Below are 23,967 nucleotides of genomic sequence, written 5' to 3'. Positions count from 1 at the left end.
CATAACCATGTAGGGCCCTTTTAAGCATATACACATATTTTGTCTGTTTATTTATTTATTATTTATTTAGTTATGTTTTCAGTTGCTCACATTAGGGCTATTTATCAGATGACAGAATGACTGGCGAATAATCATTTGGAAAGGATACGTAAGGAAATGTTCATGACAAAATTTGTGGTAGTGTCTCAGGATGTATATATGGAGGGATTAAGGCAACCGAAAAAAAGTTTCAATCAGGATAGACAGTCTCGATGTCAAGACTTGAATCCTGTTCCAAAAGAAGTATGAGCCTGAGGGTCATAGATCTATAATACAAGGTGCATGGCTTCCTGAAATGAAACTGGAGTTATTGCAGACCACTTTCAAGACAGTAAAAGTCTCCTTCCAATTGTGGCATGAAGTTATTTAACCTTTAAGTGCCGAAGTGCCCAGTTTGTGCCAGTCATGAGTAAGGTCGTCGTGGCCAAAGTACCCCGTTTTGTCTAGTCAGGCATTTAAACTCTGCTAGTGAAAGCGCACGCACACGCCGCTAGTAGAAGCGCATGCACATTCCTAAATATTTATTTTCAAATGTAGTAATTACCAGACAGACTTGAGTAAAACCCTAATAGAGGAATTAAAATAATACCTAACTGAACAACAGCAAATAAAAATATACGTATGAGTTATGCCAAAACTTATCCACGATCCAGTAATTTTAATGCAGATTCCGCAGATAGGTATGTTAAAAATATATTGTAAAATTTGATGTACATACCTTTTTTGTTGTTACCTGCTTGATGTATATACAGTTTCAAATAAAACTACCGTATTCAATTTCACTACGAACGCACACAAAACAGATCGCGCTCTGTATCTCAGCCACGATGCAGCTGTCTGTTCACTCAAATAGAAGGGGCAATAAGCTTTTGCAGTTCTAACGGAAGGTTTTAGCACTGAAGAAGGGACCCCTCTAGCTTTCTCTTGAATAGCCATTCTTTCATTCTTCTGACCTTCAGTCAAAGATTCGAAAATCCGAAGGGTGTAAGCAGTGCTAGCAGAAGACCAAATGATTTTATTGCTTCCATCTGTTTTATGACACCAGGGACTGCTAAAATTTGTCAAGTGTTACAAACAGAAATGAATTTATAATGCAGAACAACTCTGTGAAGAACTGGGAAACAATTTTTGCAGTACGTATCAAAATTAAAACACAAAAAATTGAAAATAGAGTATAACACTTTGTATTAAAAATTTCAAATCTTCCGTTATAATATGCGACACTATGTTCTTTGCTGATATAAACAAAGTTAATTCCATCCATTAAAATTGTGCTAGATACAGCATTTTTAAACACAACGCTTAAAATTGATTAACTGCCTAACAGGAACGGACATTTAAACGCAAGGGAGCAACGGGCATTTAAATGAGCACCAGCAGCGGGCATTTAAATAAACTCCGGCCAGCTCAAGTTTACCACTATTTTGAAGTCCGGTGTTTAAAGGTTAATGCTGTGAATCCTGGAAAACTTATTTTCATTACTTACAAGATTTAATTTCTAGAATTTGTAAAATAATTGCAAGTAAAAAGAATACCCAGTGAGATATCTGCAGCACCTTGTAATTGTCCATAAACTGAAACATGTAGTGGTTGAATGAGACAATAAAACTTATTAAATAGTTTATGTTTTATCAATATTTTAACAGATTTTAATAAAATTTAATTTACTTTGTTGGTGTGTCGATAACTCCTGTACCTCTCTATCTGCAACATAATGTAAGTTGCCTTGAAGAAGCAACAGGTTCTGTGCTCCAAGTGAAGATAGAGACAGTGAAAAAAAAATTCCATAAACTTATTTGTCAATAAAAATATACATATACTTATTGACCATATAACCATTTACAAATAAACTTAAAGCCAAAATGGGCTTTCTGACAAAAAAAATTGTAGATTTCTCCCTTGTGGCAATCATACACACACTTCATCATGCTATACACCTTGCATTAACTGCCCCCACTAGACACTTTTCTTTACTTTCCTTCAATCAACAAACTACAATTTACTTTCTTATTCTCACGATAACATTAGTTCTCAGATTCATTACTCTCATAAACTTCATCCACAGTCTTAATGAAGTTTTGTAATTTTGAAGCACATCTTGCTTTAATAAATTCTCAAGGTTTGTAGTATTTTCTTTCGTGACATATAATCTGCAATATGCAGATCTGAAACTGGCACTTAAATTTCAACAGTAACTGGACGAAATAATTGAAATTCTGCTTCTGCATTAATCCTCATCTAAAATTTTCTTTATCACCTTAAAGATGGAAAAAGTAATTCCCACAGAATATAAAAATGACATTAGACCTCAGCAAATGAGAAAAAATATGGGTAACGTTTTGATTTGGTAAAAGTGAAGTTCTCCTTTTGCTTAATTAAGCATTGTACCATGAAGAGAAAGGTGGGAGGGGAGGTATAGGTTCATGCATTCACACTCCAGTTATTTACCTCAGGGGAAAGAGAAGAATATTCTTTCTCTCTGCCCCAGCCATCAGTGTCACAGTTAATGAATTCACTGACTGAACTACCATGGTTCATATATTTGGTTTGTTAGACATCATTCTGTATAGGTCTTCAATGAAGATTCACTTCCCAGTGGAATGTGAAGCCATGTCTAATATATTCCTGCCCATTTCCTAGTAGGGACTGCTATCATGGTGGCTAATGTCCTAAGATTATATTCTTTTTCTGCTGAATACAGGATTTGAAATTAACTGGAGGCATAGTCAGATCACGTATATTCAAATATGCCTTTGTCATTCACAGAGATGTGAATTCAAGTAGTTGTATGGATACACTGTCACCATACTCAGATGAGAGGTCTTGACAAGACTGTACTGCACTGGTCTACACGGACATCAAGCATATCTTGAAGAGGATATTTTCCAGATATTATGAACCATCATAAACTAGGTCACAATTCACGGCAAATAGTAACTGCGTTTCTTGCAGTCACATCAAATTATTGTTACTACTCACAAAATAAATACAAGATAATGAAACACATGATCAACCACTTGTTCATTATATATTACATAACTTAGTTCACTCATGTGTTAACTCTCCACAGATCACTGCTACAGTAACATAAAACTGTGTAAATGTCAGAGCTTTAATTCTACTATTAAAATTCAGTTTTATATATATATACAGGTAAATTTAAAGGTTTGGTATCCAACAACAAAATTCAGCATCTTATCTTGGATAAAGAAAAATTCATTAAAAAGATGTTACTATATTTACATATGCACCTAGACACAAAAAAGAAGCTGTACAGTGATTTTTAGATATGCCTGCTCAATGTCATACTTATTTATTAACTTATATAACAAGTCTGCTTCAAGCACAATGCTTCGTATAGCAACAGGCGTGACCAGAGCGGGTTGAATGGCTGTTGTACTGCGATGTGGAAAGCAAATGGGAAAACTACCACATTATCACTTTTCCTGGATAGTCTCTTTCCAAAATCAGAGATACCAAATGTGGTGCTGGAGAAGGATGGAGAAGATCAGTTGGACCGATTACGGGAGAAATGAAGAAGTGTTATTTAGTGTCAGTGAGCAGAGGAATATCCTACACGAAATAAGAGAAAGATAGAGGGGTGGATAGAAGTGACCAGAAGACGAGGAAGAAGACGTAAGAAGATGCTGGATGACCTTGGGGACAGAAGAGGTTATTCTCATTTGAAGGAGAAAACTCTAGATCGCATTAAGTGGAGGAACTGTTTTGGAAGAGACTGTGGACCTGTCGTCTTGACAGATTACTGATGAACGAATAACAATAATTCTGTAACTCCTACCTGAAGTACAGCATCAAATGATCAGATATTAGCAAATAATTAAATGAAAAGCAAGTGAAAGGAAATGGTTGTGGCCTAATTTAATGAATTAAACTGGCATATGCCTGATGGAAGTGGGGTAGATCATGAAGAACCTCAGCCAGGATAATGAGTGAGCTAGATGAGATTCAAAATGTCTACATCCAAAATATAGGTCAGACGTAATATTGGACGAGTCAACTTACTCTGTGTTCAATGTAATAAAGTTGTGATAAGTTACATTTACTACATGAAAATGTAGCATAAAACTCACATCCAAAATTTTATGATTTACTCACAAGTAAAACTTCTCGTTCCAGACAGGGTTGAGTTCTGCTGGCATGGTACGCGTCCTCTTCTTCACTTTACCAACCTGAACCGTTACGTAAGGATCGGAAGTCCCACTCTTATCTTTTGCAATTAGACCCTGAGCGCAGATAACTGTAACAAAAGCCGAAACCTTAAAAACTTGAAAACAGAAGTGACTATGGCATCTACCCACAGTCTTAGGTGAACTAAAATGCTGTCAGCTACTTCTACTTAACATAAGAAGCATTACAATCAACACAGTAGTTGTAAGAGGAACATCAAGCAAAACAAGACAGGTGACATTAATATTTGAAGACACACTTAAAAAGGAACATATCAAAAGTGCTATGCTACTTGAAAGACTGACCAATTCAATTGCATTTATGTCAAAGCAAGTTAATTTAAGGTTTAATTTGGCTGCATAATTCATATAAAATTAAGAGCAGAAATCTGTTAAATGTAGAGCTAAGGTGATATGGCTATTTGTTTATTTTAAATTAAATTAAATTAAATTAAATTGCAGCAAGAATTTAAAGAATGATGGATAAGTATGATTATTTTGAGACATACTGGAAAATTGTAATTAATGCTCCAAGGCAGTGTCATGTTATCAGTAACCATGCTATAAGACAGCTTACTGAAGAAAGACTTAAAGTCTGTATGTTCAGAAAACAATATCATACAAGAAGTAAATCTCTCGATATAAAAAACTAAACGTTTTGAAATACGTATGAAAAATACAATTTATATACTTAATTAAAAGTAAAATGAACCATTAGGAGCTTCTTCGTTTAAATGCAAGGCATCCTTTGGCATTTTGTTTATGAGACACAAATTATTACTAAAATAATGCTGGCAATTACTTCTTCATTTTTGTACTTTCTAACTTATAGTAACATAGACCATTTGCATACCAGTTAGTGGCAAAGTTTCATTCATAGGCCTCTTCCTTGGTAAATTATTGTGAAATATCATTTAAAGTTAAACTGATGAAGAAACAATTACTAAGTTTCAAATCTGATGAACTGGCCAGTCCCTCAGTTCAGAACCTGCAAGCTCTTTCTTTCTCACGGTGACTGTAGGTCATGGTGTGAAGCTGCATTAGTGTACCACAAAGTTGAAGAAAGAGCCTGCCATAATAAATTCTAGCTTTTGTTGTTTAGTTACACTAGAGTGTAAAGGTAAAAAAGGTAAAGCTGTCTCTGTGCTTAACTAATTAAGCATTATGCCATGAGAGCATATGGAGAAGTGGATGTATAGATCCACATTTTCTTGTTCTCGGCACTAGTTGGAGGTGAGTGGTCAGATTCACACCCCGGCCGCTTTATCTCCGGTGAAAGAGCTCCTGGTAGCCATTGCATAGCAGGCTCGGTGGGCCCCAGAGCCTGTCTAGTTGATGTGGAGAAGAGATAATTCTTTAACCTACGTGGACTCGAACTCTGGCCCCTCGGTTGTCCAGCCTGTGGCCAGTTGCTATATCGGTTATGCTATATGGCTGTAAATTATGAACACAGACACTTTACTCACAAATCACTGGAACCTTTACAGCCAGTGGTGAATGAATTAGTTTTCTTCTTTGCAGTACACTAGTGCACATTTTATTTCCATGTCAATTATAAACGAGAATATTACATATTTCCGTGAGGAAGAAAGCTTAAATACATCGTCACTTATGGACTAAAATGTCGTGTCCTTAATGTTGATGCAATAGTATAAACAATGACAGGAAAAAATTAATCAAGTAGAGTTGCATGATGCACTGAGACATTCCCCAAGGAATACGACAGTTTAGGCATTAGTGACGATTTCTTTGAAGTCTCTAGGATCGTGCAAAAGACAACTGAAATACTGCAAACTCAAAGACACACAAACAAACTACTGCCATAGCAGGAACACAATACTGATGATTCACTCGGCACAACAAAATACCAGTTTTCGTGAAGTGGTGTTTTTCTCTTGCTAGGTGTATATAAGATTAATATCCTTCAGGCTCTGTGCTTAAAGAGTTTATGTTCATTCTCTTAGATTCAGAACTAATCTAGAATAATGGCCTTGATGATGAACGAAGTTACAAGTTCGTATCTACAGACATGGCTTTCATAATTAAAAACAGTTAAGCCACTAAATTAATTTCAGGCAGAAGATACTGCTTTCACCTTGGGTAGGTGAAAAGTCTAATTTGATCTTCCATAAAACACTTTATCCATTGAAGTTATTTTTTTCTCTCGACAGTCAACATTGTTTCAAGTTCCATCGTCTTCATATTAGGATGTTTAGAAGCTTCAGCATTAAATTTATCGTGTAAGTTTCCTTCTTCATGTTTCATAAAATATTACATGAAGCACATTTTTTACTGTATAGACATTTTTAAAACACGGTCATAAAGATTGCCAATACTGTAACATTGGTGTTCAAAAAGGGCAATATATTAAGATATCTTTTTAAATTATTTACTGGTGAATTTGTGATTGTATCTCAACAGAATATAAATTAAGGCAGTTAAGAGGAGATAATGGCTTCCAGATTTTCTGATCTCCAGAAATGATGTTTTATATTCTTGAATGAAAGGAGATTCCATTCATGAAAATCATAACTATAATGTTGTGGATAAAATACCATTTCCATTTCAAGCCAATATTAATTCAAAGCCATATACTTTTGCAAAAAGTATAAAAGAATTCTGAGTGGTACTCCTGTATAAAGACTTTTTATACACCTTCAACTGTAAATTTGCAGGAGCAGATAAAGTTCCAACCATTCCAAAAGTCCAAGGAAAGGGTACATGATTTTCTGGACTTCTAAATTAGCGATTATGTCAATAATGAAACAGATTTAATTTTAAAAAAATTGTACTGTAAAATACATCCAACTGAATCATCAACAGAAAAGAACAGCGGTTTGTAATTTAAAGAAACTATGTAAATTATATTGAATTACAGAAACACCAAAGGCAGAATTCCAACTTGAGAAGACGGTTGCATTTTTTAAATTTACTTGCACAACGCAGCGTATAACAGAAATATAGCTACTATCATTTCTGGAAGATCACAAAACTGGACAGCTATTGTTGCCCCTTCAGTATTATACATATTAACAGCCCAATACTGTATATATGTTGGAATATTTGTGCTTATCATATTTACATCTCAACATAAAAGTGTCACCTCTAATGTGCAACATAATTACATGGAGCGTGTCTTATGTACTCAGAGAAACTGTGAAAATGAGACAGAGTGACACTGCCCAAGCATGTGATGTGAAATAGTGTCCTCCTCTGGTAATTAAATTAAGCAGTTCAGCCACATTAAATTACCTACAGAAATTTTAAGAAACCCATTTAGAAACTCTTACAGTGAAAGGAATATATTTATTCAAATCAATAATTACTAGCCATACCACATATTCTATATATATACACAAATAAGCACACTAATTACATCACACTTTTTTAACACTTCTAAATAAATGATTAATTAGGAATGCTAGACATTTCTGTTATTAAAAGTCTGTTTAACCATGATAAAATCAGATTTAACATTTATGCCAGTCTTTCACATGCCAGTCTTATTAACATATAGTTTCATATGCCTGCAGCATAAACAGATTTGTTTGGCAGAATAAGCAACTGGTTTGAATATCAGTTTCTCTTTGTGGGTTATTGAGACACTTTTAGTATCCAGACCACAAAGCATATCATAGAAGGATTACTGATGAATTGGAAAAGAATTGGAAGGAAGTGTTAACAATGTAATTGAGATAATAGATCATATTTTTTCATGGAGGGACTGAGGAAAACAAACCTCAGTCATGGTAACCAGTCTCCTGGTCAAGATGCAAATGGAGTTTTTCATAAATATACATTTAGACCACTATATCTAGAGCAAACTGTATCACACTGAAGATATTTCTAAATTGGGTTTCCTTTGTAGTTTATTTAGTGGTAGTGTATTGTATATGCCAGATTATTGTGCAAGTGTATGCAGTGGATCCAAGCTATGAAATGGTCTTGAAAAGCTCTTGTGTGCTTCTTGTATTTGCATTTAAATGGAAGATACTTGTAGGAGGCATAATGTGCAGAATACAAATACTATAGGCATATTTTAACGCAACTAATTCTGATGTGTGTTTGTAACGCTATGTTGGCCTTTTAATTTTACAGTATATACACATAATATTCTGCATACCACAAAATATTTTTACGCTCCTTGTTAACTGAACTTTGTTATAGGAATATGTAATATGTACATAAAATTTTGTTAGCATATAAAATTATGATCTGTGATTAGTACTGAAAAAATCCAAATGATTCTACTAAAAATGACAAAAGTGCTACTACTACAAAAGACTACTGCTCTTGCTACCTATATATGTACATTAACATCTATTCTATGCCCTTATGTACAGTTCTATTTTGTGGGAATGATATACATGAAAATGCATGGACCATGTCTAGAATGGAGCATATGCTGTACAGAGGGAGATATGTACAAGAGGGAATATAAATTAAATTTAGCTACTTCTAAATCTCTTGGTTACAATGCCTACTGATAACAACTACGCATATTACATAACCGAGCATTGCAGTGTTGGAGTACATTTAAAAACGGTTACCTTTGGCATTTCACTAATTTTTTCCCTTTTCTTATAATAATAATTAGTGATTTTTTTTTAAATGGATCAATGATATATTGAATTTTATGGCTGATTTTGATACACTCATACTGGTGAATTGAAACACCACATTTTATTACCTGAAGATCAAATATATGGTCACGGAGTTCATTCACACCATGCTTTGTTGACAAATTGTCAGCCACTTTTTCTCAATACTGGCATAATAAAACTGTGTGATGACAGATGTAAAGAAATAAGCAGTCATGGCTAATTGTTAAGGCATTAGAAGTCTAGTAGCAGAATATTATATTCTCATATTTATGCACTAAATAAAACTCATACTGTCACATGTATTCGTTGAAGGCTTGTCAATCAAAAATACAGCTAACTGTAGCAGTTTCACCAATCTACACACTCTACAAACCAGTGTAACATATGCAGGTTCTGTCTCTTATAGTCTTCACTGGTCGCTGCTTGGTTAAAGTCCCCAACAATGGATATTCTTCTGCTTTCATGCTTACCACGTTGCTGGCTGGCTACCATCTCACTGGTCACTCCCACATGTTAAAGTCACAGTTTCATTATGACTGATGGTTAGTTGGCCAGTCAATCTTTGCATTAAGCCCATTCTGAGGCCCAAGACCAGATTTTTGTTGTCAGACAGTGGCAGTTTCGTTGATGTGGGACGCCTTCTCTGATGAAAGGATGGCTCTGTCATTTTGTCGCAGTCACCATCAGCAGAATATGCCAATTTTGCTTCATGACTTTGAATACAATTTTTGTGATGGCCAATATTCTGTCTTCTTCTGACTTGGCCCCACTTAGATCTGTCTCAACCCGTCGGTTGGTTAAATTGCTACTGGCCTTTGCCAGCAAAGTCATTCCTGGCTTCAGTCTCCTCAAGATCTTTGACCAAAATTTTTGTTCTCTCCTAGATAATACATATTTCGAAATGGGGCCTCCTCTTTGACGAGAGAGGGAAAAAGTGGTCTTTCTGTGTAGGCATTATGTTTGTTGCATGGTAGTTTCAGAATCTAATTCAGAGTTACTTTACAACTGTCGGTCTACCGCCAATCAGTTAGTTTGGCGCCAAGACCCTTGAGGATCATGACCAGAAATTTATTTTCAACTGAACTCTTGAGGTCACAGTCCTTAAGTAACATTCTCTCTGATGAGAGGGTGGGTTTGTCCCTTATGAATAGCCTTGGCATTTGTCAAGTGTACATATTGCATATAGAGCATGTTATTAAAATGTTTCCTTTTGTAATATAAACAAGTCCTCTGTGAGTCCAGCCTTTGCAAAGCAGATCATGTCTACCTTACAGCTTAGTCACTTGAACGGTTGTAAGCTTGACCACTACCTAGTTGAAGCCTCTTTATATTTTCTACATCTGACTTCACCTTTTCCTAAGCTGTGAACATGTTCATTCTCATGATTTTATACGACTCCTGCTTGTTACCTGGGCAAAAGCATATAAGCTCCCTGATACGATCTTTTAGAAGTTACATGAATATCAACTAGAGTGTATAAATAAAAACATTGTTACTTATATTTATGACTTCATTCATAAAACTGCTCTCTTGGATGAAATATATGCCTCTCATCTGCAACATTTACCAAAATTAAAAAGGTTCTCTTCCTAATGGGTTTACAGATGGATTTATTAACTTTCTCAGATTTTCAAATGAATATATTCTGGGAATTCACTGTTTCTTTGCGCCACAATATTGCATCTCCCATTGTAAATGGAAAGTGAAGTGTAGGAAATTCTGTATGTACTCCAACATTGCAAATGTTGATTTTTTCTTCTGTCATGGCACATACAAGGTAGGGGTTTAATTATTTGAAATGAAGAAGCAGACTAGAAGATAGTCTATTACGTACAGCATTCTGTCACCTTTTAAGGGTGATGGAATAAACCTAAAGCATTTCTCAATTAATCTACAAGTTCACAAGTGAACAAATAAACAAAGAAGAACGGCTGTATATACAAAGGGCAGAGAAGAAGACGTAGGCTGATAGAAGAATTAAAGAATAAACAGATCCAAGTGTGTTGTACGAAGAGGGTTTTGTCCAATGCAAAATACTAAGTTGCATAAAGTAGGTAATGACGTTGTTATTGAAGAAGAATGAAATCGCAAGTCCTTATTGATTTCTTTTCATTTAAAATAATAAATAAGAAGTGCAGGTTTCGTGACTTTTTCTGTCTCAAAAATTTGCTTTCTTCATTGATTAGAAAAGTGGTTGCAGCATGATTCCTGTCTCTGTAGGCCATGATACCTGTGATTGCGATCTTGCAAGACCATTTCGATGTTCCTTCTAATACGATTTCTTCGGCCTGTTCGATTGAATCAATGTGTGTGTCGGGATCCACTGAAAAGGTGTTTCTGTGGAAATATAAAAAAAATACACACCAAAGAACAACACCACATCAAGGACACAAATCAGACAAGGGGAGGGGGAAGCAAAGCATCCAAAGAGGTGGTTGTGAAGGGATTAGGTATGTGTAAAACATATTACAAAGGTTAAGGGTGTGATGGAACGTATGAATATTAGAAATCAAAATTTTTTATATGTGACATACGGACATACTGTATATAGTTAAGGGATTGCAGCCATTAAAATATGTTACTGTTCACACTCAAATGTCAAGTTGCAGATACTTAAATTTGTATACACCATTGAAGAATTTTGAACTGCTTGGAAGGAAGTATACAGGAACATCAAATTCAGATTTAATATAGGATATATGATTAAAACTGTGAAGGTGCCAGATATCTTACTTTAAGGAAATAATTTCCTGAGAAAAATAATTCAATGTCACCCTACCAAGAAACGTACATTCTATAAAACTGACAAATTTTAAAATAGTCTGCCTGTTTGTTTATGTTCACCTTTATATATTCTATCTCACCGGGATATTACAATGTTTAAAGGTTACCCTTGTAGGGATTAATCATATATTTGAGGAAGACAGAGGCGTGACTCATACGAGGTAATGTTAGCAGATGTACATGGACCTGCAGTAGCATATTCATAATTTTCTCCTACACCAATTATTGATCTCTTACTACAAAAATGTTCTCATAATTACAGATGGCATTATATAAGTCTGGAAAAATGTTCTATGTATCTCAAAACACCTGCATGGTTATATTTAAAATCCATTTCAGTTTTGTATCATTATTATCTTGAAGCCAACAAATTTTGAGAAGGAAATACTCATAACATAAATATTCATCATGTTAACGACAAAGAATTTTCTACAGTATTTTTTTTATCTTCTGTATATTTCAAATGTACTCAGTCCTTCATGTAAAATTGCAGTCATAATACTTCACAATCTGTGTAATGTACAAGTTGGTATATCTCAAAGAGAACAATTACATCAATGGCAACCTATAACAGACAACTGTTGTTTCTCTGTCTGCAGCATATTTCATATGTTTTAAACATTTTGAGGGTTACAATACTGGTGTACATCACATGTAAATATTTTGACCCTGACTTGACTGAATAAGGGATAGGGGTTAAAGGATATACACATTCCATACAGTTGGAGGAAAGCATGGGGGTATGGGATCTATGTAGTGAGAACCACATACTGCTGTCCAGACCACAGGCTAGCAGTTTACATTTCAGAGTACAACAATTCATGTCTGTATTTAGGAAGCTACCACCATGAGAAGATAGAATGAAGTAACAATAATAAAAAAAAAGGGAAATAATAATTAATTTGGGATTTTCTGAGTTAACAGACTGTTACTTCTGAATGTTCTTGGAATGCTACACAGAATTCCAAGGAAACAAGAGAGAGACTGCAATATAATTAAAACTCTTGTTTTCTCAGCGCATCTGTGGATTTGCTTTTATTGTATTTTATAAGGATAACGCTCACAAAAATGAGCCCTGTTAAAATAAAAAATTTTGTAAGCTCAAAATGAGTTAAGACTGCTAGCCTTTGCTGCTGGTATGCTTGATAAGAAGCCACCACATCATGTTTACCTTCTTTCCTTCATGCTGATGCTGGAAAGAGGAGGGTCAGCATTTTTATTAGAAAGAGAAGAGGACTTCTCTTTTCTTTGTTGGAAAGTTGGTAATATTTCAAACAAACCTGTGATGGCTATTTTGGCCGACCACTTGCTGGTTCCGTCTAATACGGACTGTTTCACAGCTTTCATGTGTCCAATGTGACTTTTTTCTTCAACTCCAAATACCGACCTGCGATGTACGGGGAGAATAAAACAATGTTTTTTGTTAAGATAATCAGAAAGGATGAAGCTGTTACGGGTAGATACCTTCACGTTATGATGGAAACAGTGTCAGTTAAAGAACATTGTGTTTGAAAACAAAGTAAAACGAATATCTTATTTAAATCAGAGGATACCAACAATTTACGTAATGAAAGTATTTAATCTTAGTAAATGTAACATGGTTAAGTAAGTATCATCTCTCTCTTTGCTTATTTATAATATCAGATTATATATTACATAAAGATTGACTTTAAAGAGTTCAATAAAAGTGCCGGCCACACAATTTAAGTTTTACTGATTAAGTTAGTTAAAAGGTAAAGTCATTACTATGATTAGCCTATTAAGCGGTATGCCATGAGGGCATATAATTAAGTTAACACATTTTAAATTCCTTTTGATATTTTTCAGATCCTATACAGCTAATTACAGTAGAGCTAAACAACATTAATAGTATGAATGGAATTTCAAATACAGATTAATGTAACACTTTACCTTCATGTCAAAGATTTTTGATGTGGAGGACTTTTCCTTTATATAAGCCTAAGAACGACACGGTAGCATAGTTGGTTGAGGCACTATGCTACAAGCCGTAAGATCGCGGGATCGAATCCCAATGAGGTGGATTTTTTCAATTGACCTAATCCTTCCATCCGCACTATGACCCTGAGGTCGACTCAGCCTCTCACAGAAATGAGTACCAGGAATATTCTTGGGGGTAAAGGGCGGTGGGTGTGTAGGCTGATAACCTTACCACCATCTATGAGCCTATTGCCTAGAAAATGTGGGAACTTCAACATCTCACAACCCTATGGGCCTCCATGGCCTGTTACAGGGATACCTTTACTTTACGGCAATCACTTTTTATGCCTAAGAACAATGACATCTTAAAGATATCACCATTATTACATAAAACAATTTATAATGAGGCGTTTTCCAAAACAGGATTGACAGTTATGACTACTGTGAACAAATAGATGTATTTTACTATAGTAATATTTGAGACAGTGGGTTAGATTCTGACAGATATGTTGACAGTTTAAGTCTGCATTTCATGTTAAAAATTATGTGTCATGGATGGGAAAGCAATAAAGAGCTGAATCAAGCCCATTTCTACATAAACATCTGCAGTCGTTTCTTGCTCTTCTGAAAAGTGATAATAAGTGCCTTGACTTTTTTCCCATAATTCTATTGAAATTATCTGTCCTGTCCATCACTGTAAGGCCTATTAAAAATTCACTTTTCCAGCACAGCTTTGGTTTCTAAGTGCAACCCATGATATTTACATTTTAAAGTAAAATTAGTTATATTTGTTGTTATGCAACTAAACAAATACAAAAATAAGGAAAAGGAAAATAGATTTTATTTTTAGAATGGTAGTTAACGAATGAGGTTGCATCAGAAGAAAGTAAGGTACCAATTTAGTGTGTCCGAGGCAGAGAAATTGCTGTAACACGTAGAGTGCTCAGGGCTCACTGCGGACTCCACACCCCGCTGGGGTTCGTCGACGAGGATATCTCTCCTACCTGATCAGTTCGAAGATCTCCGGTTTCTCTCGCTCCCTCTTCTTCATTCGTTCTTTCATGGCTGTGATGATGCTGTTCGCCTTGTCCTCAGCCCCATGCTTCGAACTCTTCTCAGCCGCCCCTACAGAAAGACAAAGCGATCATCTTTATGCATCATTTGGAACACATACAGTCGTCAATAGGTCCACACACACAGAGGGGGAAGGCAGCAGGGCAATTTGGCTCATGCCCTTGTCCAAGGGAGGGCTGAAACATAATTTTATTTAATTTAAAAAAATACAGCAAGCAAGCACAAATGTGAAAATCCTGCTTAACTGAACTGATGACTTGCTGATACTGGCCTTACAGATATTCGTTTAAATTGTTTAGACAATTTCAAATAAAAAACTTGCATTTTTTTCCATCAGTTGCATCGTGCTTCTCGAGATGATTAATCAGGTATAAAATTTAATAATGTTGAGGTGTGTGTTTTCATATAATTTATATTATTATATGGAGTGGTGACCTCACCTCTCTCAGGCCATGTTCCCTGAAACTACCAAACAATTTACAATTACATTTTGTGCTATGGTTTACACTAGAACTTAAACAAATTTTATTGTATAAAAGATTATTAACGCCATCCACTGTGATTGATGAATGTCATGTTTTCTAACCTTTCATCCTTCGCATGCTTCGGTCTGAGTGACCATCTTCAGAAGGACATTATCAATACATATGGAAACTGCTATTGCAGTGTCATAGGTCATTATCAATACATAACAGGAATTACTATTACAATGTCTTATTCTTCAAATAAGAGGGCACACAGTAACGTAATTGGTTGAGGCACTATGCTACAAGCTGGAAGGTCGCTGGTTCAAGTCTCGACGAGGTCACTGGATTCTTTTTTTTTTTTTAATTGACCTAATCCTTCCAGCCGCACTATGGCCCTGGGGTCGACTCAGCCTCTAACAGAAATGAGTACCAGGAATATTCTTGGGGGTAAAGGGCGGCCGGAGTGTAAGGCTGACAACCTTATCGCCATCTACTCGTATGGGCCGATTGTCTAGAAAGGGTGGGAACCTCAATATCTCAAAACCCTACGGGCCTCCACAGCCTGTTACAGGGATAATTTTAATTTTTTTTTACACTTACTTTTATTCTTCAAACAACGGAACCACAACGTGGAACACATTCATCTTCCTTTAAAGAGAAGAAGTATACAGACACAAACCAAATTGCTTCTAGAGTTTAAAACACAATTTTTAGGCAATACTTTGTAAATAGATTAATTATAAGAATACATAAATGTTTTAACAAATTTATGCACAGCTTAGTAATTATTAAAGGATAAGATTTTATATATAACATTGTAATAGTAGTTTCCATGTGTATTTATATGTCCCTCTGAAGATGGTCGCTCCGAACGAAACATCTAAAGGATGAAAGGTTAAAAAGCACAACATTTATCAGTCACACTGGACGGCGTTAATAATCTTTTATACTATTACTAGTTTGACGGGCCAGTATGAACGAAGTCATATTTTATTGTAGCTCACATCAGCCACGTGCTACTGAAATCAATCTTTTTCAGCCGTATAAACATGTTATTCTTTCCGACCATCAATTAGTCAGTCGGCCATTCCGTTGGTCGGTCGATAGATCGGCCAATAAGTTAGGTATTTAAACGCCCCGTCATTAACTCACCAGAACACTACAGCCCATCAGTAGGGCTCTGTCATTTCCGTACATTACAACAGATGTCACTCACTCTGCAAGCAGTCCGCGTTCAGTAGGTCTTTGCACTTTTCATGACACTTGACGCCACATTCTGAGCAGCGGACGCCTTGGCGCGCTATTCCCCACAGCAGCCCTTCGCACTCGTAACAGTAGGTGGGCGATGTGGCGGTCCACAACAGGAAATTGTGCGGCGTAGTGCTGGAGATAGGGTAGATGAGCGCCTGCAGTGTCTTCTTGTACACGTGCATCTTCTGCTCGCAAAACACAATCCATCAGCAACTTGTTTGTTTTCTTATATAGGGGCTATTCCAACTTGTCGGAATCACACAATGAAAATGTAGGGTATTTGCAAAACTGTCTAAAAAAGGTCGGACAGACATATCAGTTATGTTTCTAAGGCATAAAGACAAATTGAATTTTAAAACCTCAAAGTATAATCTTAATATAGGGTGAAACACGCCCCAAATTTATGTCGCTTCACAATAAAAGACGTAAATATATTCTACTCACTTCGCCATGTTTGGCTGACTGCCTAAATGGAAACACGATAACCGCTGAAACGATTTTCATTGAAGTTTTATATTAGAGATTTATATTAAACTTCGTTGACACATTTTAGTTTTTAATAACCAGGACAACAATAACGAATACAAAGCATACGTTTCTGCTAAGGGCGAAAGAGGCTTGCAATAAAAGTCGTAGAGAAACACTGAATACACATTCTATGACCAACAGAGATTTTACTCAAGTTTAGAGTTTTCGAAACGAATAAACAGAAGGGATTTTCGTGTTGTGTCGTCTCATTGCTTGAGAACCCTTCGACTGATTTTGATCACATTAATATCACGTTTCATTCTACTTGTAAACCGGCATCAGATGCCAGCCTTCACGAATTGAAAATCTAGAAGCACTATCAGTGAAAGAGCCATTGCTGCCATATGCGTACTTATTTTCGTCAAGTAAGACACTATTTGGACCTATGGAATCGAATTATGGGGATGCGCCAGTAAATCCAACATAGCCACAATGCAACGAAGGCAGTCCAAAATACTGCGGATGATCACAAATGCCCCTTGGTATGGGACTAATCAGACCCTACATGACAATCTCAATGTACCATACATCAAAGTAGTCATCCAAGAAAAAGCATAACACCTCATGATAAACTAGGACACCATAGCAATACATTACTGCAGCCCCTACTGGAACAACAACGAAGAAGACTAAAGAAATTATGGCCAGCAGATCTACTTGATGATTGAAGAGGATCTCTCATTGGAGGAGCCCTCATCATGATACAATAAGCACACGAGGACGGTGTTTAAATTAGCAAATTAACTTAAGGAATGTATTTAATTCTGATTGCTAATAAATATACATATAAAAGTAAGACACAGTCTTGGGGGGTCACTCGGTCACGTAGTTGGTTGAGGCACTATGCTACAAGCCGGAACGTCGCGGGTTCAAGTCCCGATGAGGTCATTGGATTTTTTCAATTGACCTAATCCTTCCAGCCGCACTATGGCCCTGGGGTCGTCTCAGCCTCTAAGACAAATGAGTACCGGGAATATTCTTGGAATATTCTTGGGGGTAAAGGGCGGCCGGCGCGTATGGCTAACAACCTTGACGCCCTCTATGAGCCGATTGTCTAGAAAATGTGGGAGCCTCAACATCTCACAACCCTATGGGCCTCCACAGCCTGTTACAGGGATACTTTTACTATTTTACTTTTACTTTTAAGACACAGTCTCACTTTAGTTGGTATCTCTTGCTGCGAGAAATGTGAACAAGTGTTCCTGCAAAGGATTGAAATATAAGCATCAAATTGTCTACATTGTTTCGTTTGTGGGTCCTTCAGCGTTTTATTTTTGCATGTTACACACATTGCTATCATGCCAGGGACAATAAAAACACTTTTTGAAAATGAAATGAAGGTCGCAATTTGACGAAATTCAGAAGATGGGTGGACAGCGCACAAGACTTCGATGACTTCAGATACATTTATTCTCGCATAAATGAACCAATTGCATGATTAAACTTTTGGCATTGCGAAAGTGGCATGACCTTCGCAGAATTAGTTATACTGTAATATATATATATATATGTTATGCCAAAGACATATGTCAGCTGCCTCTCTGATATAGCAATTCTGCTTCTAGAATTCTGTTCTGTATGGTGTCATTTCAAAAATTAAAAAGTGCCTGCGTACTTCGCTAATTTGCCCTCAGACCTGTGAAATCAATTTGCTTTCCCCTATATGTAGTCCAAGATCGTAGAAAATGAGAATTAATTTTTAACTGAAAGTAGGAAGAGTAATTACGTTTGTGTCCAGTATGATCATTCTACATGTATACTAAACCACCATAAAATACGCAGTACTAATGCGTTATACTACCAACTCTACTGTTCCTTCAAGGACACCCTTCTTCTTATACTCCATCCATAAATTTGATTTAAAGTGGATGCTTCCATTAGAAGGAACAGCCCACAAGATCTGCAGTCTTTTCTTAACCTGTGGTTGCTCTGCAGGTTGAAGAGCAGGAACCCTCGTATGTCGAGGGAGAGGAAATGATCTTAACACGATAAACGATTTGCTCCTGAAGATAAGAGGAGGAGCATACTTACCAATTCCTCGTCGTTGAGCGTTGCCCTTGGTACGGCTGACGTGAGGCCAGCATTGCGTTTCGTAGCGGCCATCGTCTATAGACAGAGAAACATTTTAAAAACACTTCACACTTGACACACAGTTGCTTCTTCACTGCCAAAAGAAGGGTGCGAATTATTTTGGCGTAATATGTTATATATTACAGAAGATTTCGGGTTCGCATAGCGGTTTCAGGGGATAGTGTGGATCCTGTTTCCACGTGATGGCACTGTGTAGATGTAAGGTATAATGTCGACGTTTCGAAGACTCTTACTATATCCACCATTAATAATTACTGTCCCATCTACTTGTGGATCTGCATTATAAGCATAGGCAGGGAACCTGTATAATAACTTCGTTTTGAAGATGGAAAAAGTAATGATCTTCGAAACGTCGGCAGTAAAACTTAGATCAGATGGCGTTATTACTTATGAAAGGATCCAAATTATTGTTACATTATCACAAAATCGTTAACCTTACTACATTTTTCACTATCTACGATCGTGGTCATATTTTTCGCGTAGTATTAACACACAGGACAATACTCAAGAATTTTACGTACTGACGTATATGGCAATGTTATAATTACGAAGCTTCCGTACTCAGTTTGTTTAAAAAAGTTAATAAATGCAGACAGGGCAGCCATTATTGAAAGGTCCAGGAAGAGAAACACATTGATTTATGCATCATTAACATCTTACTAGTCTCCAACAATAAGCGTGGACGTTGATAATGATGATAACAATGACAACAGCGTAAATTTTCCTATTTAGATACAGTGTAGATGCACTAATACGCCCATTTCTGTCGTTAGAGATATAAATTCTTAAACTAATTTGTGATAATACCGTATTTATTCATGTATAGGCCGCACATTTTTTGCCAAAAATTCAAGAGGAAAACTGGGGTGCGGCTTATATTCGAAATATTCGAAATCACACTTCATTTAAAGAAATATATATTCATAATTAGTAATACATGGTGTTCTAATCCTGAAATAATACTCCAAGAAAATTATTTTTTTTATATAATTTCTGTCTGAAAATTGTGCTGCGGCCTATACACGCACGCGGCCTATACATGCGTAAATACGGTCTATTACATTGTATTCCTTCCTTCCCTGAAACCTAGTACGTCTTACAAATGACATATTTTAGACATTAATCGAGACTAAATAGTTTTTCCCTAATCATACAAACCGTTTGTCACTTCTGTGGGCTAAAACAAAATCAGACTCTGTACAGGCTACCACTAGAAAAATAAAAGGGAAATAAGAGCAGAGAAACTTTTCTTCCTCGATTGCGTAATGAACCATACTACACACAATACATACTTATATTTTAATATACAGATAATTTAACTTCAAAACAAATTGATGAGAAAGCATTCTGCTCATATTATTATCCTACGTACTATTACCAAACTACTGCGGCGCAGACATGCATCATAGCTTTGTACGAAGCTCGAACGTTGTTCTTTTATGCATGATAGTTCAAACATGCACCTAAATGTATAGTACGCAACAGACGTTAACGTATTTAAGAGTAATTCTCGTTAAAATGAACTACTGTTACTTTACCCATAAGAAATACATATAACAAAGTAATAATTATACAGCGATGCAGGTTAACAATAAGCCGGTGAGAAGCGTAAGCCCTTTCTTAACATCTGATGGTGTGTGAAAAAGAGAAGTTGAGGCATGTCATGAAGATCACTTCAAGCCATACTAAACATAGCAGGAATGAGACACAAGCAAGAGAAAATATAAAGGCAGCAAGTTAAGACACTACAAATAATAGCATTTAAATTTATTCATATATAAATTCTAGAAGAAAAGCGGAAATAAATTTAATAAAATATAAGTATATAATAATAAAATTATCATATGCAAATACAATTACGTTAATTATATATATGTAATTACTTAATTTGGCTAACATAATACAGAAAAGAGAGACTGTGATTCAATTATCGATAATGGAGCCAGAGAAGAAGATTTTATCATGTTGCACGCATGTAAATCTACGAATCGTATGTCCCAAAACATATACAATGCAGAAATTAGTTATTTTGCTATCTGACGCAAACAATACAAGTAATCAGCATACAGAAGTAGCCACATATATGACATTGTTTGAGGTCATTATAGTAAAGTACAATATTGTACCTAAGCATCCTGTTACATTACTATAATTCACACACAGTAATACAATTCCGTCAACAGTGCAACTAATTTTACTCTTTCCCTTTCACGTGTTGTGAAAGGGAAAGCGAAACGGTAGGAGTAAAAATAGTCGCACTGTTGGCAGAACTGTATTATTGTGTGTGAGTAAAATCTGTGTCTTGTGCAGGTTAACGAAATTTAAAACCATTATGAATGACATCTCCGTGTCTGTGTAAATTGTCATTACTTTACATTCTGCCTATGTTAAAAGGCAAACTTATTGAGGAAGCATTTAGTAACGTCACAATCTGGAAAGCTGAGATATGTGGAACAGCGAAATCGCCTAGGAATATGATAGAACGTATTGAATGCAAATTTTTAGAAACACAGTTATGTAAATTAACTTCTGTTTTCTTGAAATATAATTAATTATTTACATTTTGAAAAAATGAAAGCATGTGTTACAGACGCTCCACTTCACTGTACATAATCTTAAAATTTATAATAATACGATGTTCTTTCCAAATCCCTTTCACAAACAACCAATGAATGAAATGCCTGTAGTGAATATAGTAACATATTTTAACCTAACGTTTCAACATTTAAAAGGCACTGTACAGGCCAATATACCCACCTCAGAAATACAGAGAGTAGAGATTTCTTTTAACATTGTTCAGAGGCTATTTTTTGATGCCTACTTTCATACTGGTTGAACGAACGCGCAAATATACTAGTGTCACGAATTTCGTTTATCGTGCCCTTTTACTTTTATGCCAAAAATATTGATTGGTTTCAACGCAACAAAATATACACAGAAATTCATATGAACTTTAGTAATACACCCGTAATATCGCATTCAATAAACCATAACTTGAATGCAAAGAACAAAGGCGTGAGCAATTTCTTGTAAAGTAGATCACATTCACTCCTCTTGTGCAAAGGAGCTCTAGACTAAAATTGTAATCCTCATCAGACAAAGGATTTCACAACACTGCATTTCGACGATATATTAAGGAATTGAAATTGGAGGTTTAGAAACTTAATGAAAGCTTAACATAATTTCTAAATTCTTTGGTAGGGAAAACGTAGTACATTGCAATGTAATTTCATTTTCCTTCCGTTTAAAAAATGTTTATGAAGGTGTAATGATACACAAAGGCTGTTACATTTTAAAATTAAATAACTACAAATCATTTTATCAAAATATTAAATTTTATTTAATTTATCGTACAGTTAGTGGAGTATTGAGAATGAAACTCAGAGATAAACTCCGATTAAAGTTTTGAAATCTATGAACCCGTTGTCATGTCATCTCTAAGTATCCTTTCATAATCCGATAGCTTGTTAATTCTGAACTCTTACATAATATTTTTCAAATAACGAACTTAAGTAAATAAAATTAAACCAAGTGAAAATTATTGTTTCTAATTTAGTCATGCATGTACATTTATATGTGCACTGCATTTGACTGCTCCACCACGGAATCGTGGGCTTGAATTCCACCACAGGAATGGATGTATGGCCCGCTTTTCCGTTTTCCTGTGTAGGAAGAGGCATTTCGAAGATCTTGTCCCCCGAACAAGGAATATAAAAGATTCACAGCTTAAGAAGTTAATTATGAATGGGATCAGGTTACAGGAACTAATGCAGAATAGTTCAGTTTATACTAATGGGTCTAACATAGACGGTAATTTTGTGAGATCGGCTATTAGTTTTCTGAGAAATAATCCAAATTTTAACAGCACAAGTAATCTCTGGAAGTAATTAAAATCTAGTTAATATTACGGATACAAAATCAATACATTTTAGATCCACGTTAATGGACCCACTTTAAATATCAAGGTAAATTATATTAAATGTTTTATAATAATTAGAATTGAACGTGATGTGCAGCTTTATAAGACTGCTCTCAACACATCGTTCTGAAAGATCCTGCTACAGTTACATATATTTTTTTTACAATATTAATAATGGAATTTGTTTCAAAGGTTTCATGTGGTAATATGTTCAAATATTCATACTTCATTGAAGCAGACAAATTCCGAGGTTCTGCCTAATTATTTCTTAGTGCCTGCACAGAACTGTAAAAGAAGCATCTAGTTCAGAATTTGTGACACATAACATCTATTAACATCACAATATTTGCTTCAGTACCAGCCCACGAGACAGAAGCTATACAAGGAAAGCGAAGAAAGAAAAAATCTTCATGCAGTAGCTTTCGAATTTTAATGTGAAAAGAATTTCAGGCAACAATATTTCAGGTAGCATATTTATTGTTTTAGTAAATTAAAAAAAAATCACCGAACACAGTATATTCGAAATGCTACCTGAACACAGATCAGAAATGAAACCTATTTCATTCAATAATTGATTTTACGTGCGATAACATAGCATATGGTCAGGATATCAACAATACCTTCAGCACCTGTGAGAGGTGATGCCGGAAGAGAAAGAGAGAAAACAAACCACACTTAGTAATAATAATTATCAACAACAACACCAACAACAACTATAGCAACACATCGGGCACCGCTGGATGGAGGACTATGTAATAGTGATACAGTAAACACACACAGGGTGAGGGGGTTAAAGAGGGTCCACAAAACATGGGATTAGAAACACCAGTTATGGGAAATTAGTCGCTACGTTAACACATACATTTAGGTATTTCTAAACTCATTGTTTACATATGTTGTGCCGTTATTATGGTAACAGTGGAACTGCTCTGTTCGCTTGTTCTCGCCACTTTGTCGATGTTTCAGGATCATAGGATGAACACACAAATCAGTGAGGACTAAACTGTTGCATGGCGCTTTGGACAATGGTACGTTTAATATATGGGTAATGACACTGACAGTTTGTAGGATGAAAGTGTGGAAGA

General features: G+C 35.7%; 1 protein-coding gene across 9 annotated transcripts in view; it reads right to left on the bottom strand.

Annotated features, from left to right (window-relative positions):
• The window catches only part of LOC111863312 (protein unc-13 homolog B), a 777,834-nt gene that overhangs the window by 32,054 nt on the left and 721,813 nt on the right, over positions 1–23,967 (bottom strand). For 4 of the 9 annotated variants that reach the window (XM_033751004.1, XM_023849510.2, XM_023849514.2 and 1 more), the window contains 6 exons: positions 23,503–23,511; positions 18,904–18,978; positions 16,310–16,529; positions 14,557–14,677; positions 12,895–13,001; positions 4,156–4,297 (listed from right to left, as the gene is read on the bottom strand). In XM_033751004.1, coding sequence (XP_033606895.1) covers positions 4,156–4,297; positions 12,895–13,001; positions 14,557–14,677; positions 16,310–16,529; positions 18,904–18,978; positions 23,503–23,511 — 674 coding nt within the window. Of the gene's footprint in view, positions 1–4,155; positions 4,298–11,060; positions 11,168–12,894; positions 13,002–14,556; positions 14,678–16,309; positions 16,530–18,903; positions 18,979–23,502; positions 23,512–23,967 lie in introns of all 9 variants that reach the window. The other 5 variants (XM_023849513.2, XM_023849517.2, XM_023849512.2 and 2 more) reach the window with 3 other exon arrangements.

The sequence above is a fragment of the Cryptotermes secundus genome, unplaced genomic scaffold (genome assembly GCF_002891405.2).
Source record: "Cryptotermes secundus unplaced genomic scaffold, Csec_1.0 scaffold159, whole genome shotgun sequence".
Lineage (NCBI taxonomy): Eukaryota > Metazoa > Arthropoda > Insecta > Blattodea > Kalotermitidae > Cryptotermes > Cryptotermes secundus.
The sequence above is the reverse complement of the archived record's forward strand: the minus strand, read 5'-3'. Positions and strand labels throughout refer to the sequence as shown.